This window comes from Ciconia boyciana, chromosome 13 (genome assembly GCF_034638445.1).
Source record: "Ciconia boyciana chromosome 13, ASM3463844v1, whole genome shotgun sequence".
In the NCBI taxonomy this organism is placed as follows: Eukaryota; Metazoa; Chordata; class Aves; order Ciconiiformes; family Ciconiidae; genus Ciconia; species Ciconia boyciana.
In genome coordinates this window covers 5,896,816-5,922,994 of record NC_132946.1, presented here as the reverse complement: position 1 = coordinate 5,922,994, position 26,179 = coordinate 5,896,816, and the positions used below count along the sequence as shown (strand labels likewise).

Genomic DNA, 26,179 nt, shown 5'->3' with positions numbered 1-26,179 from the left:
GGTAGACTAGACTCTTGGCAGCAGAGAATAAAAGTTGTATCCTCAACACCAGTTCTGTAGCAGCTGAAGTGCTCATTTCTCCTCTTCCAGTTCCTCTTATGGCTTTTTATTTTCAGTCAATACCAGACAGTATTATCTAAACCTGATCAGACACCAGTATAGTTCTGCAGATCAAGTTCACACATTTAGGTTAATCTCTTGACAGTTCACTGTATGCTTGATACAGGGTGGGATGGAAGCAAGACAATTTTATTCATCTGAGACCACATTCTGACCCTCTGCTAGCATCGGCAGTAATCCAAGTGTGTATCAAGGTTCTTAACACACGCCTGTTTGGCCACACTGTGTCTGGGCAGAGCTTAATGCCAAAAAAACCATTTCCAGCAGAAGAAAGGTAAAAGAGAAACAGCAAGGCCAAAAAAAGACACTATTATGAGATAGTTCTTTAGAGAAAATATCCAGCTGAATAGTATATATCCTTTTGCCTTTTGTACCTTCGTTGCCATAGCTCACCTCATGCTGACATTTAAGTTTGGGAATGCCTGGTTCAAACACATAAATTAAAACAGGCATCGTATCTCAACTAACACAATACAGGAAGAGCCTGAAAGACAGGACAGGCAACAAAGGAAACCCCTATTCTGCTCATCCACCGAATATTTCTAACTCCTCACCTCATTTTCCAATTCAACAGTCACCAGCTGTGCTTGGACTTTCTCATAGCGTTCCAGTTTTCTTTGGAGACCTTCTACCTCCTCTTTAAGCAATCCATTGTTTTCTTTCATTTCCCTATGGTGAAAAGAGAAACGATGATTAAAGAGCCATGCAACTCAATTCACTCTCTCAGACTTCCAGATACACACAGAATTATAAGGGAATCAAGTGACATTGAACAGACATTATGACATTCAACTGACTCACTTCTATAACCTTCACTGCAAAGCCACTGCTACAAAAAACCCGCACCTTTATTGAACTGATTTTTTTCTACTCTAAGTGCCATCCTAATTATGTCCAAATAAGCTGAAGTTTTGTATCTGCTTTACTGATTGGCAAAACAGCATGAAGGTTAGCAAGAGACTCCTAACTCTGATCTTCTGTCAGGCTGAATGCAGGGTTGGAACACAGCGAGCAGCAGACACTCAGGCTTTTTGAGTACTCTGTGATGACTGAGGAAGCATTTAAACTGTTTGTTTTTACTTTAATAGAGGTGTGCAAGGATGAGATAAAACTGTTTCAAAAAAAAAAAAAGACCTCTAAACTGTTGATATCATGTTTCTGTGCACAAAAAACAACCATGAGAAAAGATTCCAAGATAAACAACTTAAAATTATAATGAAACACTAACAAGAACAAAGCCAAGGGAAATTATTTAATTTTAGAATAAGAAAAAGCTGGCAAGATCACTCATGTAATTTAGGCTTTTTTTAAAGATGCACCAAAAGATCGAAATTAAGTTTACTCTAAAAAATATGTACACACATATCTCTTTAGGGCAAGTTATTTCATAGTACATAGGAATTTAATTTTTCAAATTAATTGTCACTTCAGAAACCCAGAAAGTCTACTCTACCGAGGGCTATATCAGAGTGCTTTAGAAATTTAAACAAAAGACTTTCCAAACATTATGCTAGAAAAACAGGCCTTTAAAATAGTGGTAACAATAACTAAGCAAAAACAGTTATTACAGAAATGTTCAGCTGAAATGTTCTTTCCCAAACCTGTATAGAGTTCATCACTATCTTTAAACATTGAAGTTTGTTCTAACAAATAGGTATCACCATCCAGAATGATCAATATGCTCTCGCTGTGTTCAGGAAGATTACCCAGATCTTGTCAAATACTCTCATCTAGTAACCATCACAACATTGCTCAATTCATACGCTGTATTTATACAAAATATTTAAACTTCCTTCTAAAGTTTCCCTTATGGAAGCCCAATAGAGGGATTTGAAAGTGCATATAGTGCAATTGTAGCAGGTACAGAAGAACACAGGATAACCCTTTCAACAACTGAACCCTTCTTTCACCTGAAGTAGGCATTTTCCTCCCTGAGTTGTCGCAATTCCCGCTCCATTTTTGGGAAACGGGCCAGTTCTGCCTTCATGTTCTGGACAACTAAAGCATCATGTTCCTGCTGGGAGAACTTCTGTTCCAGATCCTGGAAAACATGGGATAACAAGAGGACAGCAATGACTAACTTGGAACTCGTAAGAGCTACTTCTCCATTGTACTTTTTAAACTTGAATCAATGACTCGAATGAAGTTGGAAGGGAACTCAGTAGGTCATCTGGTCCACTCCATTGCTCAAAGTAGGGATGACTCTTGTTCCACTTGTAGCACCTGGGCTGGCCTCTTCTCCACACCTGTTTACCCTAAGTTCGTAAGAAAAAGAGATCTCTGCTAATCATTAAAAGGACCTTCTTCTATTTACTAAACCAAATCTGTGATTTTCTTGTCCTCTATCCCTCCGTCAATGAAGTATAGAGAGGGGTACTTGGATGGCCTGCAAGAATTAGGAATGAAAAGAAACACAATCGTGCATTTTAGCATTACAAAAAATTTGCTTTTTTTTTTCCTTAAAAAGAAAAAAAAAAAGAAAGTTTATTTAGAGCTGTATTGCAGTCTGATATCCTGTTTCCTGACCTTTCCTTTCAATGAAGGAAGGCTCTTCTCGCAATCGCAGAACTGGCAATGAGGCTGGCTTTCAGTGTAGCTTTACTTTACAGCAACCACAGGCAATGCCACTATCAGCACCTGCTCAAACCAAAGTAACTCTCCATATCTACTTCTCCCAGGAAGATAAGACAAGTGAAAAAGATACACTCTCACCAACCTGTATGTTAATTTGAAAGACACAAAGCATCTCTATACTCACATTTAAGTCAGCGTGGTTTTGAAAGCTTTGCAAGTAGTTGCACTTTCTAAAAAAGCTAAACACAACTCCAGAGGAAGTTGAGTTACTCTGACTTGAGTTACTCTGACTTGAGTTACTCTGACTTGAGTTACTCTGACTTGAGTTACTCTGACTTGAGTTACTCTTCTGGGAAGCAGAAAAGTAACTGTAGCTGCTAGGTTCATCCTCCACCATTTGAAAAAAAGTTGCTCTAGAAGCAATCTTTTGCAGAGCAATCTTGTGCTCTGACCCAAGATGAAACAGAACGTTTCGCCAGAGCACTGCATAAGGATATAAACCACCTTTCCATAGAGAAAGCATGGGTGTATCCAATCGATAGAACAAAGGTGACGAGTGTCATGTTACAGCTAATTATAGGTAGCCTGATCCATCCAATTGAATTTAGCCAAAGGCAGCTCCTGCTGGCCACCAGATCAGATTTTTATATGGCAAACTAACCTTTCATTTTTGCAATAATCATTTTTTCAAAAAACATTGTTCTGTTCTTCCATGGAAGAAATTAAAAACTAAAGCTTTATATGGGCCACAAAGTTTCTTACCTTAATCTTCTGTTCATATTCTGCCAGTAGGGATTGGCTTGCTTGCAACATCTGGATTTGCTGAGTAGCCTCTTGCCATTTTCTATTAGATGTATACACAAGAGGCATTTAGCACCCAGGAATCATGTACCAGAAACAACCTACATGCAGAAGTATCTCTGACAACCATTTTCAAACACCACTAACAAGGTATATGGTACTCTATAGAAGATTGTCTCTCACACAGTTTCACACTCATACCATCTCCCTCTAATTTAGAGACAAAAATACCATTTTAATAAAAAGATGCATCTTGAGAAATATCCAAAAATCAAGCCACCTTAACTCTGAAACCAACAAATATACAGTCACAGTAAATAAAATGCACCTTTGAAACTGAAGAGTTGAACTTAGTAAGCAAGGAAAAACACACTTTCAAACTCATCTTTCAATTACCCCTCAACTATGATTTAAGGCTTGATATTTTTGTCTGTTCAGTCTATAAAGTTCAGATTAGCCTTTCCCACCCACATGCCTTCTGTTAACTCTCCACCATGAACATGAGACATCGCTGAGATTTTAAGCTCAAGTATTTTTTTTCCTCAAGGTACAATTAAATTGCACCTCAGAGCTAATTTCAAACAACGGTTATAACCTGCACATCCAGATCAAAGAACCCCTTTGAAGAGTGGAAATCAAACACTGTTGAAAGTTTTCTGAGCGATGACAGCTGCAGAAGAGTGAAGTTTTGTTTGCCTTTTTCTCCCCACAGTCATTCATCCCCCGCTTACTTATGTTGAACATCCAGCTGTTCCATCAGTTCCTGCTTCTGAGAGTCTTGGCTTGTCATCTGCATCTCTTGATTCATTATATTCCACTGTAGATCTGATATTTTCCCTTTTAATATAGTGATTGTCTGAATTAATGGAAAGAAAGAATAAACACACAAGACTGACTCTCCAAGCTGGACATTATGGATGGTGATAGACAGAAATCATACCCAACTAAAAAGTATAAACACTGAATCTAGAAACAATCCCACACTCTTGCAAACCTTCAGACCTGCAAACTCACCTCAAAAACAAAGGCAAGAGAAAAATCATTTAGCTGCTTTCATCTGTCACCCAAATTATCGTTTCCATTGCCTACTAAGTGGGTGACCTCAAACTGGCATGAAAAATATCAAGCTTCAAAGCTAGATGATGATAAAACACAAGTATATATATTAAAGTAAAAAAATTATCCCACAACCATTCCAAATATATTTTGTCTGGGTTTCAAAATTGAAAATGTCTGGGTTTGTCTCAACCAAATACCAGAAGTATTATGCTTTCCTCAAAAGTAGATGCCAGTGGTTTTTAAAATTTTGTTCTAAATATCTTAACTCTAAAGAAAAACTCACAGCTTTGTTTGAAATAGCCATTACTCAGCTCCCTTTAACAGAGAAAAAGAGAAAAAACTCAAAACATTACATGTGTAGGGTGTTTTCTAGACAGAGAGATATGTAGGGTTCTCGTCTTGATACTGATGGATATGGAAATAAAAAGAACACAGAAATAGAACTGCTGCATACATTTCATACGTGGGTTTTGTTTCTCTCACGTGCCATCACCAACTCCCTGTTTTTAATCACTGATAACTGGCACGTTAAATCTGTTTATCTGCTCTATGTGAATAGATACATTTCCAGTCACACCTAGGCAGGACGAAGGCTTAAGGACTTAGTGGTTGTTGATCCACAGCTGGTGCGAGAAACCAAATTAAACAGAAAAATGACAAATGAACTAGCTGAACTTAACTATAATGACATCTGAAAAGGTTGAGGGTTGAGAAGATGATCTGTTCATCCAAAAGAATTGAAATCATTATCCAAGCATAGATTCTGCAGTGGAACACACAGGCATTTAAGACACTTTGGAGAGACATACTTTGTACATAACTTTGGTCTCATCCACTCTACAGTTCCCCCTACTTCCCATCTTATCTCCTCCATCATTTCCCCTTTCTTTACTCAGTGTCATGTAACCTGACTTCTAAATCTAGATGCTGTATGCTGCCTTGCACTTTTTTCTCCTTCTCCGTATCAACCCATCTAAGAAATTTTTCCTCATTGTTAATTAACACAGCAACATCTTCCACCCTGCTCAATTGTGTCTGGACTTGGTTAGATTCTAAACTTTGACAGCAAAGACGCATATCACCAGGGTTTACTCGTTTCCAGATGATGAACACAGCGATTTTATATATTTTTTTTAAATCAGAAAGGGCATTTTCAATTCACAAGAACTGCAAAGTCACCTGAAGCTATGAACAGATTAAAAAATTACTCTGTTCTTACTTCATTAGCTTCAGCTAATTTGCTCTCCTTCTCTTGCAGCTTCTTACTCATTGTCTCCATGCTCTTCTTATAGGATTTGTTCATCTCCATTTGTTCTTTCAGTTTATTTTCAGCTTCTGTTTCCCTTTCCTGATATTGCTTTATGCGTGTGAGCAGCTCCTGGTTACGGTCAGCCTCTCGCTTGCAAAGAAAAAAAAATGCAAAGAGACATAAGAAGAAAGTAGCACAAAGGCAAAGCCGTTTTTGTTTCTCCTGTCTTCATTCCTCATTACTATGGTCACCAAGGCATCATCATGAAGCAACGTTACTCAGACCACAGCTTCAACCTTTGCACTAGCATGGGCAAAAAAATCTTACCAGCAGCAACTCAATGTCAAGGAACTACCCAGGGCAATGGAGCTAGAAAATTAAGAGACAGAGCCTCCCAAATCGCTTAGACTGAGACATGAATATGAGAATACAGACATGGCTTCACAGACTCCACTGCACACTCTCCAGTGGATCAAAGATGAAAACGTTTGATGCTCCAATTTAAAGCTGACCCATGCATAGCAAATTGACTTTCAGAAACTCAGATCTCAACAGTCGGGCTAATAAGACAAACTTCCCTCTGCAACTTCTGTAAATTGTATGAGGCTATTTAATAGAAAAGAAACGGGGTTTAAATGCACAGTATTATCAATGAATACGATAAATATTTTTGCACTCTGACAACCTTTCATACACCATTTCAGTTTATTCCTACCACAAATTGATTAACACTTATTGAAAAAACATGTAGTAAATTGCTTTGCTAATCAAAGCAAATCGAGACACAGATTTACATAGTAAGCAAGGATTATGCAAAGTAATGTGAGGTTCTTAAAGCCTTTATCCACATGACTCAAAAAAACACAGAATCTGAACAGGGTAATTACCACACTGCTGGATTAGTGCTGCTCCCTTTTTTTTGTACCAGTATTTTAAGGGTTTCTGTCACTGACTCAGCTACATTCCCATTTGAACTCTTCGTGGCTTAATCCCACATCACCTGACTTCAGATGAATGAGGAATTTAGTCACTGACTCACTATTTCACAACTACACACTAAATCTGCCACCCAGCACCCTTGTAAAATACAACAACATGTGCTTATTATTTTTTAAAGATTTCTTTTTAAATAATCAGCCACACACAAGACCTTTATTATCCTCCAAAACCCACAGATCTACTACTTATTTCAGTAACGTACTTAAGCAAACATACACAGGCATAAAACCAGAAATCAATAAAAGCTATTAGTCCCCGAGTGAGGCTCAGTGTTTTATCAGTGCAAGCTCTCTTGTGTGACAGTGCATGGTTGGCACTGCTGTCATTCCAATTAACTACAGTCACACAAACTAAATGCTTGCAATTGTGCCAGCAGAAGTTTAAATTCATCTGGGAGAAAAATGCTTAAATACTTCTGGGAGAAACAAATATCAAATTCCTTTTGTTATTGCTACTCATAACTTCAGTGCTAAACTAACAGCATCTAGTGATGAGATCATCAGTTTGTCAACCAAACAAGGCTTTGACGTTGACACTCTTGTGTACATTAGCAAGTTAGTGCAATGCACTGCGAGGGGATCTGTAGAACAAAACAGTTGGTGCTGGGAACTTCACACCCACACCACCACCACATTTGCAGTAAATGCAAACGCAGTACATGCATTCCAGGAGCATTTACTACAGATTCGCTGAAGTCTTGCTCTGAAGACAGTGTCCATTAGCAGTTGGAGAACACTAGGCTTGCTCCTGGACTGCATCTTTCAGTTTAGTTGCATCCAAAAAAGTCGACTATACACATTCTGAGACATACCACTGCAAACCAAAGCACGGCACGGGAGAAGTCAAGAGCATATCCCTGATCCAAACTAAAACACCAACGTAGATGCACTACATACGTTCTGATTTAGGCCTATGATATCAAGCCATCTGCAACTGTCATACTCACCTCATAGTTTCTGGCATTGGTATTAGCTGCCTTCTCTAGCTCAATGCGAGCTCGTTTGTGGCTAAGCTCCATCTGCATCTTCTCTCGTTCCACCTGCAGGAGCTGGGATTTGGAGTGGATCTGCCCAGCTTGTTCTTCCAACTGGACAGTTCATGTGTGAAAAGGGACATTACACACCATTAACAGCACTGCAATAATATCATTATCTCCCACCCCATGCTATTCAGATGACACTTGCATGCCATTTTACAAATTACAAGGAAACTATCACTCTGTGGTACTTGTCTTCTCACACCAGCTGCAGATGAGGAAACCAAGAGTTCAACACCACACTCAGAAACCCACATCAAACCAACATTGGTTGGGAAGAAGTGAATTTCAAGTTCTTCATTCAGAATTTCTCATTCAATTTCTAGAGGTACTCCGACAAAGTGTACTTCTCTATCTAAAAAAAGGTTAATTACAAACTCCCCAAGCCTCATAAAAGTAACAGCAGCTAACCAATAAGCAGAGATCATGCTCCTCATGAAATTTAACCGCTGAGCAAAATAACATGTTTTTCTACTAGCTGCTACAACATTACGCTTCATTTTTTCATTCAAATTACCTTAGAGCACAGACAATATTAATACCTCACATCTAAGCAATGTACATTCAACACACAGCTAATGAAGACTCTAACCAGAGCGAGCCTCCTCTAACCATCTCTGTAACCAGAGATGTACCACAGACAGAAAATGCATACATTTTTGTCAACATTCCAAACGCAAAGCGGATTTACATTAAAAAGGAAGCTTATTTTATACTTAGAAACTGAAATAGAAATTATATTAAGATACAGAATACAGAAAGTTTATTCCAGCCTAATAAATAGTCCTGATGATCCAAGTTGTCAACTTACTCCATGCTTTATAAGCATAAGGCAGCCTACAGGGAAAAATCAAAAAAACCCACGTGGATACGAACAGAAGCAGACAAGAAAGCACAATGCAACTGTCCTGTATGTGTCCAGGCAAAGAAACTTTAAGGAAGTTCATTAAAAAAAGGTAACAAATGACTTACTAGAAAAATATTAACAGATATAAAGCTCCTTTGTTCAGCAATATGAAAACAACTTACAATTTAATTTCCTGAGCTGGTATACAGATATAACAAGCAGGGAAGAAATTCAAAGGACCTTTCTTGAATTTTTACAGAACAGAAATAAATAAGTCTGACACTTTAAAAAAATGTAAAGATTCTAGAACGTCCACCAAAAGCAAGCTTCCATTACTGAGCTTGCATGAATATAAATTTTTGAAAGAATAGTCAGATCTTAATGAAATCAACCCCGATTCCTGGAATCAAAAGCAGTCTACAACCACATTGAAGTGCTACTGCAGGCATCACCAAGCTGAGGACACCTCACCTGCACCCTCTGCTGGTACTGAATCTGTAAGGAGCTTTGAGATGATCCTGGTGTAGCCAGCCCAGACACCCCCTCCAAACGCTGTGAAATAAAGTTGTTGAGGGATCTCAGGGTGGAGAAGACAGTGGTATTATCTTCCAAGTCCTCCATGGCTCTGGAAAGATACAGAAAGTCATCAGCAAAACATTCAGAGCAACCTACGGTATACTGGCTGCTTTGCTCAAAACAGATAAATCACTGCCCTGAGGAAATGCTGAATGCAATTTACAGGGTACAAAACCTAATCTGCTAGTCACTGCTGGGATCCACAGATTACTGCTGGGATCAACTTGAACTAGAAAATACTATCCAACCAAGGCTGAAGTTGTAGGTCTCTGAAATGAGAAACTGATGCAATAAAGCCTGTTCTTCCCTGAGCTTTCTACCTGAAATGGTTTGGTTTTGTTTAAATACATTCTCCCTTGAATCTCAGCCTATAAACGTACAAATAAGAGCTGTCATAAGTTATACAAAACTGAACTCTCCTTTCCTATAAAATCAATATACGTTCTAGGATACAAGTTAACGTTGTAGGACATTAAGATCTACAGCACAGAACACTAACAAACAGCACTCATTACTCTTCCTCCAAACATTTGAGGCAGGGAGGGAGAACTAATTCCATGCTAGCAGCAAACCCTACTTTCTGCACAACTTGGTTCTGGTTTCCAAAAAGCACTTTAGAACCTAACTTCCAGCAACGAGACTTCCTGAGTTCACAGATTGCTTCTGTAAAGTAAAACTGTGTCTCCTCATTCACATAAAAGTTTTTGCAATTCTTCCTTCAAATTTGCAAGGGTACTAACTAAAAGGCCAAAGACAAATCAAGCCGGGAGCTCAGAAAAGCCTGCAAGGTTTCCCAGGAGACTTCAGGAAGCCTTAAGCAAGTCCCTCTCATGACTGCATGCCCCACAAAGCCCCAGAAACATAGAAGAAGGTTCAGAACCAGGAAAGGCAACCCACAACATTCACGTGGGCTTGTACCAGACACAGACTTGGGGCTAACTTTCAGGCTTGTGCACTCTCAGGGTTATTCTTCAATAATAGAATAAGCAGTTATTATTTGGATTTATATCATCGCAAAGCGGAGACATAATAGAAGCACACTGGCAACACACAGCCAAAACCCAAATGAAAACGTTTATTCAAAAGAAGTACTTCAGTACCACACGCAAATAAATTCAAGAGAGACCACTGCCAACAGGTAACTGGGCTCCAGCAAGCCTGTCTGGAAATCAAGAACAGCGCTAAAAATTAAGAAGACGCGAACACCCCGCCTCCCCGCTGCAGAACACCCTTTGGCCACGGCAGCCTCGGGGGAGCAAGGGACCCCCTGCCCTCGCAGCCCACCGCCCCGCGGCAAACCCCCGAGGGAGGCGGCGGCGGGCGCAGGGCTGCTCCTCCACAGCCGGGCCGCCCCGGGCACCGCGGGGGGTTCGCCCTCAGGGACGCCCCGAGGGCGCAGAGGGGCAGCGGGGCCTCGGCAGCGCCCACAGGCCTGCCCCGCCTCGGGGGGCGGGGGGGGCGAGCGGCCGCCCGGGGGTGGGAGGAACGGGGACACGGCACAGCCTCCCTTCCCCGCTCCCACGCCGCCGGGCTCGGCCAGGCGCGACGGCCAAGCGGCGGGAGCGGGGTGGGAGCGCCGGGCCGGGCCGGGCCGGGCCGAGCGGAGCCAGCGGCCGCCTCACCCGCTCTCTTCCCTCCCTCCCTCACTCACCCGCCGCGGGCGGCGGCGCGCACCCCGCTTGGATCTCCCTCCTCGCCCCGGCGCCGAGATCTCACGGGAACTCGCGCCCAGCTCTCGCGAGAACAGCGGCCCGGGCCGCCGTAATGACGGGACTAGGTGCGCAATGCCGCCGCGGCCTCCGCGCCGTACCGTAACGCCCCGCCTAGGCGCGAAAGCGGTTCGAGCTCGGCCTCCCCTCGCCGCCCCTTCGCAACCCACCCCCCCAAAAGCGCTGTCCCCCGCTCCGTCCCAGGGACCGGCTGCAACGCCCCTGCTCGGGCAGAGCCGTCCTGCCCCACCGCAGCTGCAGCCGGAGGAGAAGCGGGGAAAGCACACGCTTAGCCAGCGCCCTGCTCCCTCCAGTTCCTGTTGCAAATCACAAGTAATAAAGTTTCTCCAAGAGCAGACTGACATCTTTTCTTTTTTCCTTCCCGAACGTATACAAAGCAACACCCAGCTCCCCAGTTTAGGCTTTTGGGATAATGCTTTCATGCGCACCGTTCAGCATGGAGATGCAGATGGGGAGGTTTCAAAGCAGTTACAATTTGATAAATCTGTACGCAATTCCAAATGAGATGTTTATAATGAGAAAGATCTGGAAGCCTTGAAAACAGACAGTGCTACCAGCCCCTCTTATAACTCATGCCACAGTTGGCCTGATAAAAGTGCTATGTAATGTAAAAGTTGTCACTTCCAGATAAGGCAGTGGCTAAATTTATTTTTGCAAACAGAATTCTAGCGATTCAATCAGTAACTCTCCTCGTCTGGGATCCAAGGAACGTCTTGTCATTCCACCTAAGAAACTTCATTGGTCAAATATAAAACATTACTGACAACGTAGGGGAAATTATCTTCTCAGTAGCGATGACCCTGCCCTACTGTCATTTACTGGATTTACGAGTACAATGAAGTGGCAATTTCTAAATATAACCTGTGTCTTTAGAAAATGCAGCAGAGCCATCAGGCTCAATATTCCAGTCAGTCGTCTATCCTCAGCGGCTGTGCTACAGATCGTACGTGACGATGCAGATTCTGACATGCACGAAAACATTATCTATTTTTACGTGTGCTAATAAATTGCACTAGCTTTTAAGAAGAAGAGGCAATACATTGGCTCAAACTCCCCTTGCTGTTCCCTCTCATTCCGACAACCACCTTTATGGCTACTCTCATATATGACATTAGTAGTGCAATGATTTTCAAGCACACATTAAAAACTCATATAATCACTGCTTTATTTTTGTTTCCATTACTCCAGCCCCAGAGGTTGCCTTTCAGATTACTCCTCTCCATTCCCAACTGTTCTCTCCACAGGTGAGAAGCTAGATTGGATGTCTCTGCTTGTATAATTAGTGGATAAACTCAGTAGTACACCACCCTGGTTTATTTTTGTATTTGAAAAGCATCATGTACTTCGTAAGAATTGTGGCAGATTTACCCAGGGTCTTAACAGTGAGATTTTTCTTTAAACACACACCAAATTCAGATTTCCAGTCAATGTCTGATCACCTGTTTGAAAACTTGTGGTTCTCAGCTTTCATTTCCCTTTGTACAGCCTTGCCAAATAATAAGATTCAGCAGAGTCTTTCCGGCTGGCCTGAGGCTTTATAGTTCTCACATCTTGGAATTGCTCCTTCAGTCTGTTTTGCAGAAGCCAGGAATCATGTCCATCCCAGAATTTACAGAGCATCGTTCCTTTTGGCTTTAAAATACTTTGTGACAGATTCAGAAGGCCTAAACATAGATTGATCAGTTTCTGATGATCCAGTTCTTTAATGCCTGTCGCATTAGGTGCCATGTCGCTCAAGATAACGTCCACCTTCTCTGCAGGAAGCAGACTCTGAATCGTCCTCAGCGTGCTTGGGTCTGCAATGTCAGCCTCCGACAGGAAGACCGCTCCTTCCAGAGGAGAAATCCGCAGGAGGTCAACGCCAAGGACGAAGCCAGTGGGGGCAGCAGGATCTAGATTATGAGAATGAATGAGACACGGAACACTCATAATGGTTGCAAACAACCTGCATATACATGAGCTCCATGCTAGTCAATAAACAAAAACATGTCACCTGCCATGTCTGGTCTTCTTGTCCTTAGACAGTTTGCTGCGTGCATCTGTATGGATGGTTTGCTATAAGCTAATCCATCCATGACATGAAAACTCAGTTACTTTGGATAAGCAGAGGGTATTTTTCTGGGTTTTTTCCTGTTCTTTCAAGGCTGACAGTCCAGAAATCCTGGACAATAGTACAGATGATAACACCTTATCTTGTAAATATTAATGGCTTAAAACACATAAATCGTACATAGTGGTTACGACCATTTTTCAAGAAGGGAAAGAAAAATACAGAAAAGCCAAGTTACCTGCTGGAGGCTACATGAATTTCAGAACTGGATGAAGGGATCCTCCCCACAACACAGTTAATCAGAAAACTTCCTTACGCCTACATAGCACCTCATGGTAAGTTTTTATTTCACAAATATGACTTATCCGGACCGTATGAAGATTTTCACTGCCACGCAGGCACAAACCTTCACACTTCTGTCAGTGACTCTGGCGTTTGCCAGTACCCATGTCCCTTCCCCACACTGCCACCATCACCGCTGTTTTCTCACATGCTTCAAGATGAGTATCATCCCCATCTTGCCTGCCAAAAATGTGCACTCACCGGTACCTAAGGCATTGACCCTCTCTACAGCAACCTGGCTCCAAGCACCAGGCGCAGCTCCACAGTCAAGAACAGAAAGTCCTGGATGAAGAATATGAAGCTTGTCATCGATCTCCAGTAATTTGAAGGCACTCCGGCAACGGTAATGCTGCCGCTTTGTTGCCTTGACAAAGGGATCCTTCAAATGCCGTTCCAACCACCAGTGCTCAGTTCCAGTTTTCTTCAGAAGCCCCACTGTGGTGTGGAGACATTTGCTCACCAAACGCCGACAGCTGCCCAGGAAGACAGGCAAGTTAATCAATTAGTGCATAATCACTATTATTTCAGCAGTCTCTATAGCAATTAATTCTAACCTCAACTACAGCTCCAACCATTTATCACCAGGCTCAAAAAAAGCCTCCAAATTTGAGATTCTTTGGCACCTTTAGTTATCTGGTCCAATCTCGATGGAAGGGGATGTATTTTGGATGGAGGCCTCACAGGTTACCCCCTGAACGAAGGCAGGAAAGAGGGCCCCACTCCTAGACACCTCTTCGCTTCTGCTCTGGTGCTTGCATTTAAGGCCGGTGGGTGTGGGAGCTGGCAGAGCAGCCCCAGCGAGGCCCAGGGCTGCCTCAGAGGGGCTGGCGGCCTCCATGAGTGAGGAGGCCGAGGGTATGTCAGCCCCTCAGAGGAAGGGGGGATGCCCAGCCCCTGGGGGCTCCTTCACCTCTCCGAGCGGAGCACGCTAACAGCCGCGGGCACTGCTACCACCACTTTCCGGGTAACCAGCCCCGGCGCGGGCACTTCCAGCACCGACAAACCCAAAACGCCCGTTTCCCCATTCCTGACGAAAACTTAAGGAGCCGGGACTAATCCGGCACCTCCCCGGGGACGCTCCACCACCCCCCGACTCAGGCAGGACCCGCCGGTCCGGCCCGGTGCCGAGCTCTCCTCAGCGGCCCTGCCACGCACCTGCCCCCGGCAGCGGCAGCGCTCCCCGACCAGGCCATGGCGGCCGCCTCAGCCCGCCCACGTCTCCCCTCACCGCTACCGCGGGGCGGTGCCGAGGGCGGGGCGGCAGCGGCGGCGGCGCGGGAAGAGCCGGGTGGGCCGGGCCGCTTCTGAGGGGCGACGCAGCGGTGGGCGGGAAAGTCGGGCGTTTGGGGCAGAGGTGCTCGGGGAACGGGAAGGGGGAGCCCGGCACTGGGGATGGGGGTGCTGGGCGGTGTTAAGGATTTGGAAAGGGGGTGCGGGGGGCAAGGATTTTGGGGTGGGGCAGAGGGTTCTGGGGAGACAAGGACTTGGGGAGGGGGTACTGGGAGAGCAGGAGAGCAAGGGGGGTCGGTGGGGAGTGTTAGAGAAGTAGGCATTGGGAGAGGCACTGGGGGACCAAGGGTTTGGGCCCGGGATGGGGGGGGACCAGGCATTTAGGGCGGCGGTGCTGGGTGTCTGGGGGCATCAAGGCCGCCTGGGCCTGAGCAGCAAGGCCAGGTTTTATCAAACCCCCGCCGGGCCGGGGGAGCAGCCAGGCCTCCCCTCTGAGGGGTGCCGGGAGCCCTTGGCGCAGCGTGCCCTCCTCGTCTCTCGCCCAGGAGCCATGTGCACATCCAGGCTCTTCACCCTCGTCCTGGTGGTGCAGCCGCCCCGCGTCCTCCTGGGCATGAAGAAACGTGGGTTTGGAGCCGGGCTCTGGAACGGCTTCGGGGGGAAGGTGCAGCCGGGGGAGAGCATCGAGGAGGCTGCTCGCAGGTGAGGCCTGGCCCGGCTCGGCCGGTGCCCTGGGGAGAGGCGGGTATTGGGGCACAGGTTGGGCCATGGAGGTGTTAGACCATTTATGGTGGGCTGCAAGGTGGAGTTACCTCGGCTCAGCTTATCAATAACGCCCTCGTAACCAATGTGTTACCCACGGGTGCAGTTGTGAGCCATCTCTGAACAGAGAAAATCACCTGCTCCACAGGCGATGAGGGATCGTCCACATGTACAAAGAAACGGGATTGCTCCCCGTTGCCTGTCATCTGCAAATCTTTAACTGTCGTCCAGCCTACAAGTAACTGGAAGTTACTGAGTGTCCTCCCTCCCATCTCTTGGACTGTGATCTAAACTGAGACTTAGTCTGCTAGTGGTGGACAGAGGTTCTTGCACTGTTCAGAAAGGTGCAGCGTTTAATTTTGGCTATATAGCAGAATTACAGCTTACGCCAGTGTACTGCTTATTGTTTAAATTTGGAAGCTGTTGAACAGGTGCTACCTTCCAGTAGCATTTTTAGTACTGCGTGAAAATGTAGTGACAAAATATTAGAAATTCTCAGAGGTCCCTTATGAAAGGCACTGTAGAAATTTATTATTTGACTGCATGGTGACATTTTTAAGTCCTAATGCTGAGTTAGGGAATTTAATTCCATCAGTACAGAGATACAGTACCATTTTTGAAGCTTTTAGTACTGATTTCTTGAAGTTCTTTCTTCTGTCTAGTGATTAAAATGAAATAGCAGATTGCAGATGAATTGCTAAACTCTAAAAATTAGGTACCTCATTCTTTACGTGAATGTTGCTGATACAAAGCCACACTTTGCCACCTCCTCACTTTCTGATATGTGCCCAAAATTGCCCTCGCACCTGCAGGAAGTTCAGTGTTGGTGTGCTCAACAGCTACCTAACAGCTTTTGCCCTGAACTGTCTCAGCTGTGCCAGTGCAACTGCCTGGGTTCTGTGGTGAGCTAATCCAGGGGACAGAAGGCTCCTCTATGCAGATGTGCACCCAGCAATGCATGGGGTTAACGTACCCAACAAATCCTGGCTTTTCGTGTAATTTATCATCTCTGAGTGGAGGGAGGGAGATCAGTCTTCTTACTTAAATCAGGCCTCCATTTGCTAGGCTTACATTGCCACTGACTGTGGTGTAAATCTAATGATTTAATTTAGCATTAATCTCCTAGGTGCGTGTTTATCTGTGCTAGCCCAGAGTTAGAAACCGGAGCTTTAGTCCATACAAGATGTCAAGTGATAAAAGTTTCAGCAATCTCAGTGCAACGTGCCACAGCACAGCCAGCACCTGCTGCTGTGGACTGTGGAACAATCCAATCCTCAGCCCTTTCGGCGTAGCTGGTAGGAGTTTATTGCAGAATGACGCAACCGATTCCTGCCGAGGTCAACCGGGCAGGAAGCAGTCCCCAGAGCCATAGCCAGCTAGGCAGGCAGCCCACCCTCCCGGTGGAGAACGACACTGTTGCAGTGCTGCCTGTCCCGGGTGAAAACTCAGGGTGCAGCTCTCCTCTAGCAGATGTCACACAGTCCAAATCAAACTTACCTTGCACCACCTCTGCTCTGTATTCAGAATTGAGGTGTTAGGCTGTGGTTCCTTGTTGCACTGTCTCAGTTGGGTTTGCAGTGGCATAAGGTGTGAAGTGTCCTCACAGCACAGATAGTTAAATGTTAAGCTGAAGAATTTAAATAAAATGAGGCTTTTAGCTTTGTTGCTGGAAAACTGCCTCTATTTTAGACATAGTTTCTCAGGAAGATAAACTAAAATTAGCTAAGACATTAAGTTGGAATGTAATTTTGAAGGATGGGATTCATGACATTGATACCAAAGAAACCTGGAGCCTTAAAGATCATTTCCATTACATTTTAAAATTGTTAAGTTACTGCCAAATATGCAACTACATTAATTATTAACCTTAACTGCAGACACAGTTTCAAAGTATTCCTTATTTTTGTACATTAGAAAAACCATGACGAACTTCAAGCTGTGCCAATTCTGTTAGAGGCAGGTAAAAATAAAAAAAGCCCTAAGTGCGTAGCATAAGCAGAGCAAGTAATTGAATGTGCTTCAAGCAGCCATGCATGGAAAAGAGCTGTCTGGCAAGTCTCTCAAAAGTGCTCTTGAAAGTCTTGCCTTCTAGCCTCTCGTTATGCTAAACGTACTTCCAATGAGCAGAAATGGAAAGTTTACACTTTGTGTTTTTTATATGGCATTTGAATGGGAGATGGTATTCCTAACATTCTGTGTGGAACTCACGTTATGTAGTGTGTAGTATTACTTAAATAAGCTTCAGTCAGCCTCAGAAGTAGCTGATTTTGTTGCAAGTACAGATGTTCTAGTATCTATTACCTGCTTCCCCACAATTCTAAAAGCTTTAGCTTGAAGTCAGGAAAGCCTTTTGCCTGGCTAAATAAAGTGTTATCTCAGAGTTCTTAAGCCACATCCAGCTACAGTCATATGAGCGTGGTGTTAGCACACTTCTAACAAATCTCAGAAAAGATCATCATGTTGCAAGGAGCGTAAATTATACTAAACAATCAATTTTCCTGAATCTTCCCCTTCAAACATAGACTATTTTCCTACCAGCCTCTAGGAGCTTGAAATAACACACGAGCCAGTCTGAGATGGCTCCACTGTGGTGTAAGTGGGCTAATAGTTTGGTGGAAGCCAGAACTCGGCTTTGCTCTGCAGGCTGCGCCCTGCTCTGTTTTACAGGTGCAGCTTTCACCTTTCATTGGATGTGTTTTGAATGTGCAAGTAAAGCTAATGACTGCTTTTTTTTGTTCTCCCACTGCTCGCTTTCATGTCAAGAAGTCTATTTCTTGTGCAGGGAGCTCTTGGAGGAGAGTGGACTGACTGTGGACACCTTGCAGAAGATGGGTCAGATCACATTTGAATTTGTAGGCAACTCTGAACTCATGGAAGTTCACATTTTCCGAGCAGATCATTTTCATGGAGAGCCAACAGAAAGTGAAGGTAGGTAGCTAGTGGAGGGGAAAGGAAGGATGTGCTTTCCCTTCTGAGGCAGTATTGCTCTTAAGAAATGCAGAACTATTCATGCCAAAATCCCTTTGAGAAGGGAGGCAGCCGGGCTGTAGAGGGAAGCTGCTTGTTGACAGATATTCAAAGTCTAGGCAGCAAAAAAAAAAACAAGAGAAAGTTTCATGCAAAGTTCTTTTGTTTTCTCCCACCAGAAATGCGTCCACAGTGGTTTCAGCTGGATGAGGTGCCATTCAGTCACATGTGGGCAGATGATATCTATTGGTTTCCCCTGCTGCTTCAGAAAAAGTTGTTTCGTGGCTATTTTAAGTTCCAGGGACAAGACACTATCCTGGAGCACACCCTGAAAGAAGTGGAGGAAGTTTAAGAAAACGGAAGCATTCGACCCACGTGCTGCTGCCCACATTGGGCTAGAACACCATGAGTACTACTTATAAGGGTCTCCTTTCTCAACTCTCCAGCAAAGGAGACTTATTTTTGCCAGGTCACTGGGAAGTAAGGAAAATAAGGGGGTTTCTTAGAGCAGAAATAAAAGCAATGAGGTGTTCCATGCTGTGAAGTCCCTGGGTGTGGTATACTTTAGTGGTTATGTGATCACAACTATTAAAAGCTTAATGTTAACCGTTTTCTTCACAGGTGGCTAATTTTGTAGGCTCTTCCCTCATGGCTGGAAATGTTTTTAAAAGATTAAAAATATTTTTTAGCAAAAGCTTGTGTTGTTCTGTTGTAAACAGCTGGCTACCTTCTAGACTGCTTAAAAGCCTTTCAGGAGTTGGCTTCCTTTCACAGAAACATTAAGTGGACTGTGATGCAGCAGAATCAATTATCTTCTCTATGCCAGTTTCTATACAGTCCCCTATTCAGCATTACTTCCTGGGACAAGGTGAGGCTTGACCAGCGCTGTGAACACCTTTTGAAAAGTTTAGCTAGAGATCCCTTCAGGGTTCTCCAGCTGAAGGTAGTGGATGTAAGGTTATATGAGTTAAGAAAACAAAAGTCAAAAGGTAGATGTATGGCACTGTTTGAGCCCTGCTTTCACTCTTGCAGCTTCTCCCGTGAACTTGAACTGTTTTGAGCATTTCAGGTAAAAATATGCTTAACAAAATCAACTTGCACCAAGTCCACATTGCAAAGTGCCATCACCTATGGCTGCAGGCTTTGCCATATGTCAGTAGCAGGTGACCCGTTCAGCAGTCAGGTCAGCCCAACTTGGCACGCTGGGCAGCAAAAGCTTAATCAAACTGTGCTAGAAATAACACATCACATATGTAACTTCTTACACAAGTTTTGGTTTGTTTGGTTTTTTTTTTAAACACTTTTACAAACACATGTAACACAGATAGAATCTTGGAATGTAATATAGGATCTGTAAACATTTCCAGTCTACCAGCTGTAGTAATAGTTCTTTAATTCCTGTATTTGGATAAAGTGCTTCATACATAAGGCTATTTGAGCAAAGCAAAGATACAGGATATTCCAGGCAGGCAAAATTGACACCCTCTGAGCAAGATTGTTTCTTCTTGTCTCCTTCTAGCAGTTCTGAATAATTTATACCACTCAAAAATGCCCTTCTTCATATGCTCAGTAAGCCACAGCTCGGAGTTAGAGGATAAGAGTTAACACCTTAGACTCTTCCTTTTCCTTTTGTGCTGCACACCGAGTTATTTACAGTTTTTGATAACTCACCTCTGCTTCCAACATAGCAGTAAGGGCTTCTGGCTGTTCTAATGGAGAGAACGGCTTGAGGCAAGTAGAGGAGAGAAAATAAGTGCAAGGGAATAGGTAGCTTATAACAGGTTGCAAGACCTTACTGCATGGTAGGAAAGGGAGTGACTGGCAGCTGACACCTGTTATCTTGATTTACTTCCTGGTGGAAACTGTAAATTGCATGGCAAGAGAGTGCAAATTACTTTCTGTTCCTCCAGGAGTTTAGGTAGGAAGAGAACAAGCGCAGCTCAGACCTGCACTTCTCTCTGCTGTCCCCTCTTCTGCAGTCAGTTCAATCCTTTTATGAAGATGCTTTCACCAGCACTGACTTTTAGCTCATGTCAAAGAGTAGTGACGTTATTGCTCCTGCTGCAGTTGTGGAGAGTGACATGTTTTAAATAAGTTCTGTCCCCAGCTGGTGATCTGTCTTTTAGGAAGCAGCACAAACTGAAGATTGTAAATTGGCCTGTTACAAATTCCAGGAATTACACCCTTGCATGATCAAACTAGAAGAGTAAAAGCACTGGAATGCAGCAAGGCACTGTTGAAAACGTTACCACTTTGGAGGAGCAACTTGCGAGGAAGATGGAAGGAGAGGGAAAGAAGGATTAAAGATTAAGCTGTATTGTAAATATAGTTTGGAAAGCCTTTCAACACATGATACTGGTCAAAAAGCCTGTATATTGCCACTTCACAGCTTGAAGCAGAGCAGACCTCAGGAATGACAAAAACATAGCCCTTTTGAAAAACAATTTTTCAGGCAAAGTTCCAGGTTCTCAGCTGTTTACTACTCTGGTACCTCCACAACAAATTTTGAGAGACACTGACAGAAAGATTGGAGGCCTTTTCTATCATTACTATTTTGAACACATGAAAGTCCCCATGATCTCACGCAATACACAGCAAGCTTCCATTCAAGAAGGCACGTTAACTCTTTGGTGCTACATCTTACAGGAGCATCAGTTCTTGGATAGGCAGCATGCGCTCTTCAATTAGTCTTCTGGTTTGCTTAGTGTTTATTGCAATCTACCCAGCTACCAGCAATGGAACCAACTTCATTAAGTCTTGTTCTCACCCTTGCCTATAGCTAGGCTGTTTGCTGCAGAGGGCACCAGCATGAAGGTAACTAGAACTGTTTCCCCTACATTGACTAGGGTAGACAGACGATTGATTCCCTGCTGCGTTCCTCTAGAGCTAGAGGAAGAAAGCTGTACTTGATGCTGCTCTCCAAGTCTGACAGATACCTAAACTAAACAGAGCAAATACAGTAAGGAAATCCCTCACATATTGAGGTAAACATAATAGTGCTATTTGCACACTGACCAGTCTCCCAAAAATAAGGTTTGCAAACTAAGGGTTATGTGAAATAGCGTATGCACGTGTTTAGGAATGAGACAGAAGCTTGACAGTCCAGTATGAAATAAACTCTGAAAGTGCCATTAGCTGTAATCAGCTTTGAGAATACTAGGCCTCTGTTCTCAAAATACTAGGTGAACAGAGTAAAATCAAAACAAGAAAACCCCACCCTCAAAACTGCTCTCCTCAAAGAGGCAAGGGCTGACAATGGAGGAATGGATGTTTTCTCAAAACAACATAATTCCAGTTTCTTTATAGGTCATGTGGTCTGTGTTTATCATTATTACAGTCTCTGCATTTGGACTGTAGCATTCTTGCTTTGAAGGAGAACAGGAAAATGGAGTTAGTCTAAAGCCCAAATGTGGTTTTGTTGTTTGGTTTTTTTGGGTTTTGTTTTTAAATAAAGTCCAAAATTGTAACTTTTTTCTAAGTGTGAGAAGTGCAAAGTTCCATTCAGGCTCATACTTTGCAAGCGCTCCTACAGAACATAGCCCAGTCATCTACCCCAGCCAGACAAGTTACACAGAAGATCCATCATATAGATATCAGATCTTGCCCCAAAACATACAGTATTTTCTCAATTTGACCGTTCACTACATCAGGCAAACAAGGCTAAATGAGGGAGGATGGGTACTAAGACTAACCAAATGACAGGCCATAACCAGGTAGTACTTTCTAAAGATGCTAGGAGTGAAGAGCATTTAAAAATATGGTAACACGCTTTCCACACTTTAACCACAAACTGTCTTCCTAATCAAGAAAAGGTCAAGCAGAAAAACCTTTTGTGCCATTCTTGAGATAATATCACCTTTGTTACTGTACTGTAGAAACATTTCCCTCCCCAGCCAGTTTGCTCTGGCCTGTGAGCAGAATCTCTTCTGCATCACTTTGGAAATCTTCAGGAGAGAGAATCAAATCTGTCACAGCCATTTGCAGTTAATCTGTCTCACTGGACAAGGCCAATACACAGGAGGGAAGACTCAGAATTCTGAGAGTTAACATTTGAATTGCTATAAAAAGCTCTTAATAATGCATTCTGAACAAGGTTGTTAAATAGACTCCCTACACACTGCTTAAGGCCCAGCACCCAAGAAATTCACCCACATTTACCACATTTTGAGGGGTGTAATGGTTATGCCAGTCTCATGAAACCTGGCAAGTAACTTATCTTGCTCCTAGCTGAAGAAACTAACCCATAATTTCCACCTGGACTAGGAAGAGCTTCATGTTGCATTGAATTTTCTAAATTAAAAAAAAAAGAAAAAAAGAAAAAGCTTTTGTGATTGGAGGATTTAAATATATTTCCTGCTAATGGGGAAGTTCCCCAATGGGAAAATACTGTAACGGTTCCAGTTTGACACCGAGCACTCATCCTTCTTAATGTGCTTCCTTTTTACCCACTCAAAGAGAATGCTAAGAAGCCAAGTCTCAAATTCCCCTTTGGCAGCTATTTTGGCCCCAGAGAGTTCAGTTCAGGGGAGTCCTGTTCACGTAGTTTTGCTGCATACGTTTGCAGTTTCTTCACTTATCAGTTTCTCTGGAGGATATGCACAATTTCCCCTAAGGTAACATGACATGCAAGTTCTCCTCCCCCTACCCTTTGCCTCGTGAGGGAAAGTCACTGGAGATACAAAGTGAAACATGGAGAATGTTTAGTCCCATTATCACAATCACAAATCATTCTGAAAACTCCATTATCAAGGACCATGCTATTTTTAGAGAGATAAAGAACTGTCACTTAATTGTCTTCTCTCCTTCACCAACACAATCCAATGCTACCCAGAGCCAGAAAAAAGAATGACAGTAACATCCTGATAAATACTGATTTTTTGCTAATGAATTTTATCAGCATTGTGTCCCAGCCTGCCAGTGTAACAGGATACTTCATCTGATATTAGACCAAAGAAAACACCAGCCTTCGGGTCAGCAGCTCTCCAGTAGTCCTAAACAGCTACTCCACAGATGGATGTCAGAACCTCCAGAAGAAAATAAACAAGCTACGTTGTAGCTGTTCTGCTCATGTAGTATGAGTGGTTTACAATTCAGGAGTGTTTTAATTATTTTCTCATTTATGCCAGGCAAACTCCTCTGAGCTCCTGAACCCAGTCATCTTTGGCCCCAAACTGAAAAATATGAGCAAGTCCCTAGGCTGCCCTACAACCGTGAACTGAAGCACACTGACAATACAGTCTGCCTAATCTCACTGGGAAAATTACTGTCACACAGCAGCACTGACCCCTACCCAGCTGGGTTAGCAAATCCAACCACTTCATTCAGTATTTTGTGTTAAGGTCTACCAGTAAGAAATCAAACCCAGACACCTGTCAATGGGATGGGGGATGGCTTTCAGCTTTCCTTATGCACGTATGTCCCTAACACATGTCCTCCCAAGCTTAAAAGGCAATCCATCTCTACTACAAGCAAGTGCTTCAGATATCCTGTTCATCTCAGCACTTCAGAGATGTGCAGAGATGTATCAGCATGTGTGCAGATAAACATTATTGGAGGACTGTTAGTACAAGATGCAGAGGCATCAGCAACAACACTGCAGCGCTCACTGCACCAGGTCACATCCTGACCCCGTGAAGAGTGTCTGCAGGATAATGAACATCAGCTCTGCCCCAGAGCATTTAAAAATTAAGAGATTGTCTTTATATCCGTATGTTCTGCCCCACATCCAGTCTGTCTAAATCAGAGAGCAGCTCAAAGCAGCAGTATTTTAAAAAAAAAAAAAATATATATATATATATATAGCTGTTTGAAGGATTGATTCTAACATCTCGAGGTAGAAGTCCCACCCCTTCCTTGACTGCACTTCCTGCTCCATACTAGATGCTCAGAGCATTAATTGGAGAAGAAGTTTCCCTCTGGAGGTGACAATGGTGGAGTTGGCATATTGCTAGATCCCACGAAGAGGCAGCTCAACTTCGGCTTCAATTCATTCCAAACTTTACTCATCTGTGAGTGGAAAAGGAGAGAAAACAGATATGACAACATGGTAGGTAATCATCTCACCACACTGTATTTTAGCAGCAGTTTCAGAGTACTCAAAAGCACAACACAAATTTGCTGAAGTACTTTGGGGAAGTCCAGTGGACCCAGATTGTCCCTTTTAGACTGCTGCTATAAGGCAGCTCTCTGAGCATTTTACTGCATGCATCTCTGGCATGCACGGAATCTGCATGCATCTAAGGCAGCATCTAAGGCAGCAAGGCATTTACTGCATGCATCTAAGGCAGCATCTCTGGGCATGCACGGAAGGGAGATCTCCCATACCTTGGTCAAATTCCTTCACTGAAAGGAAGGAAGGGAGCTGAAAGAGGAGAGACTTTTCTAACATAACAAATGCCAGAAAGTCTGTACATGGGGAATGCTGAAGGTCAAATTTAGGGGCTAACAAAAGGGAGCTCTTGGATTTAGAGCAAAACCAAGGAAGTTGTTCCTTGTCATATAATTTGTGTGTAGCACAACAAAAAGTAGATTCATCTAGCAAACACATCATTCATTACAGAATAGCTAGTTATTTAATGGTTGGGTCTTCTTCAACTACCTGTAGGGTAAGGCCATCTGCAGATGAGAGAAGAAGAAAAAAAAGAAAAACACAGCGACTTGCTGCAAGAAGATACAGTCTTTTAGAGGGGTTAGAGGCCAGCCCTGAGCCTCACCCCAAATTAGAAAGACCTTAGGTGATTTCTTAAGAAGTTATGAAAGAGCCCAGCTGGACAGATCATTAGAGGAAGAAGGCCCATGTGTGAAAACAAATACATTCAAATTCCCATTCATATTTTGTGAAAAAGAATATGGTCCAGAAGGACTCACCTCTTTGTGACCCTGGATCTGGGAGTTGACAAAGGCCCCCAAAATGTGAGATGTGAGAGGCAGATAGATGTGGATCAGCTGTGTCTCCTGATGCAGGCAATACAGAGAGAAGTAATTCCGCAGCTCCATGGTTAGGATAGCATTTTCTTGCTGAAAGAAGAGGAACTCCGTAAAATACATTGCCAGGAAGAGGGTGCCAAGGAGGTTCACTTGCAGCAGGAGGAAACAGCATTCCTCACCATACTAGCAATTCAAACACATACCAAAAACCTAAAAAGGCAGTTCCTGGACCCATTTGATATGACAGCAACTGCACTTTCCATCATGCAGGCTGTTGCTTTCCACAGCTCCTGCAAATGACATGTTGCCAAAGAGCCAGTAATAAGTGTTGAGGAAAACAAACACGTTTTCCTTGTAGCACAGCAAGTAGCTCAAATTACCCAAAGTACAGGTTACCCTTTGGTCTAATGGCTTTCTGCAAATATGACTGAGCTACATAGCGGCACTATTATAGGAGCCAAGTACCACCCTTTGCTCTCCCAGGCATCTGCCCTACCTCCACAATCCGAGACTCCAATTGCTCCACCGACTCTGGTTCTTTGTTCTGCACAGTGGCACTCATCATCTGCTTCTTCATCATGCTGTACTTATGCAATGCTCGCTGGTGCTTGTGCAATACCCCCTTCTCATGTCTTTCACACAGGTCCTTTATGGGAAAAGGAAAAAACAGGTACTTATTGGAAGCTAAGAGACAGCAAGCACACAAGCCAAGTACATCAGGAACACAAACACATGGTCACACTTTATGTAATTTCTATGCTGCAGATTTTTGTTTCTTTGTTTTCAAGAGTCAAAAAATGTTGGCAGCTAAGAATTCAAGAAACAAAACTGCTTGGAACCAGACCAGTGAGCTTAAGAGGCAATCTGGAGCATCACTTCTGCCAACATTTTGGATCTTATCAGGCCTCTT

At 43.4% G+C, this 26,179-nt stretch overlaps 4 protein-coding genes across 12 annotated transcripts in view; 1 reads left to right on the top strand and 3 right to left on the bottom strand.

The window, feature by feature from the left end:
* MAD1L1 (mitotic arrest deficient 1 like 1) overlaps window positions 1-11,009 on the bottom strand; it is a 378,641-nt gene extending 367,632 nt beyond the window's left edge. For 2 of the 3 annotated variants that reach the window (XM_072878170.1, XM_072878171.1), the window contains exons 1-8: window positions 10,913-11,009; window positions 9,157-9,310; window positions 7,749-7,889; window positions 5,774-5,953; window positions 4,227-4,351; window positions 3,457-3,538; window positions 2,031-2,161; window positions 675-789 (exon numbers count right to left, since the gene is read on the bottom strand). In XM_072878170.1, the coding sequence (XP_072734271.1) occupies window positions 675-789; window positions 2,031-2,161; window positions 3,457-3,538; window positions 4,227-4,351; window positions 5,774-5,953; window positions 7,749-7,889; window positions 9,157-9,306 (924 nt within the window). In that variant the 5' untranslated portion in view covers window positions 9,307-9,310; window positions 10,913-11,009. Of the gene's footprint in view, window positions 1-674; window positions 790-2,030; window positions 2,162-3,456; window positions 3,539-4,226; window positions 4,352-4,509; window positions 4,529-5,773; window positions 5,954-7,748; window positions 7,890-9,156; window positions 9,311-10,912 lie in introns of those variants that run through there. The other variant, XM_072878172.1, reaches the window with a different exon arrangement.
* A 1,127-nt stretch (window positions 11,010-12,136) lies between these two features.
* Window positions 12,137-14,639, bottom strand: MRM2 (mitochondrial rRNA methyltransferase 2). Its single transcript, XM_072878320.1, has 3 exons — window positions 14,539-14,639; window positions 13,585-13,856; window positions 12,137-12,883 (listed from the first exon to the last, which is right to left on the bottom strand). The coding sequence occupies exons 1-3, from the start codon at window positions 14,574-14,576 to the stop codon at window positions 12,459-12,461; spliced, it is 735 nt and encodes a 244-aa protein (XP_072734421.1). The 5' UTR covers window positions 14,577-14,639; the 3' UTR covers window positions 12,137-12,458.
* Window positions 14,640-14,655: 16 nt separating this feature from the next.
* NUDT1 (nudix hydrolase 1) lies at window positions 14,656-19,000 on the top strand. Of its 3 annotated transcripts, none has more exons than XM_072878323.1 (4): window positions 14,656-14,671; window positions 15,159-15,315; window positions 18,158-18,303; window positions 18,522-19,000. In XM_072878323.1, the coding sequence occupies exons 2-4, from the start codon at window positions 15,164-15,166 to the stop codon at window positions 18,692-18,694; spliced, it is 471 nt and encodes a 156-aa protein (XP_072734424.1). In that variant the 5' UTR covers window positions 14,656-14,671; window positions 15,159-15,163; the 3' UTR covers window positions 18,695-19,000. The 3 variants fall into 3 exon arrangements, with proteins under 3 accessions (XP_072734424.1, XP_072734422.1, XP_072734423.1); XM_072878321.1 differs by having other exon boundaries at window positions 14,670-14,737; XM_072878322.1 differs by having other exon boundaries at window positions 14,671-14,705.
* Window positions 19,001-19,131: 131 nt separating this feature from the next.
* Window positions 19,132-26,179, bottom strand: part of SNX8 (sorting nexin 8) — a 29,626-nt gene continuing 22,578 nt past the window's right edge. For all 5 annotated transcript variants that reach the window (XM_072878318.1, XM_072878317.1, XM_072878319.1 and 2 more), the window contains 3 exons: window positions 25,766-25,915; window positions 25,210-25,359; window positions 19,132-24,348 (listed from right to left, as the gene is read on the bottom strand). In XM_072878318.1, the coding sequence (XP_072734419.1) occupies window positions 24,235-24,348; window positions 25,210-25,359; window positions 25,766-25,915 (414 nt within the window). In that variant the 3' untranslated portion in view covers window positions 19,132-24,234. The remainder of the gene's footprint in view (window positions 24,349-25,209; window positions 25,360-25,765; window positions 25,916-26,179) is intronic.

Bases quoted from the DNA above. Each gene is read 5' to 3' on its own strand.
- NUDT1 (XM_072878323.1), top strand. From the start codon at position 15,164: ATGTGCACATCCAGGCTCTTCACCCTCGTCCTGGTGGTGCAGCCGCCC. The intron at 15,316-18,157 runs GTGAGGCCTGGC...TTTCTTGTGCAG, and splicing joins ATCGAGGAGGCTGCTCGCAG to GGAGCTCTTGGAGGAGAGTG. The intron at 18,304-18,521 runs GTAGGTAGCTAG...TTCTCCCACCAG, and splicing joins AGAGCCAACAGAAAGTGAAG to AAATGCGTCCACAGTGGTTT.
- MRM2 (XM_072878320.1), bottom strand. From the start codon at position 14,576: ATGGCCTGGTCGGGGAGCGCTGCCGCTGCCGGGGGCAG. The intron at 13,857-14,538 runs GTGCGTGGCAGG...CTTCCTGGGCAG, and splicing joins GCTGCCGCTGCCGGGGGCAG to CTGTCGGCGTTTGGTGAGCA. The intron at 12,884-13,584 runs GTGAGTGCACAT...CTCATAATCTAG, and splicing joins GGTCAATGCCTTAGGTACCG to ATCCTGCTGCCCCCACTGGC.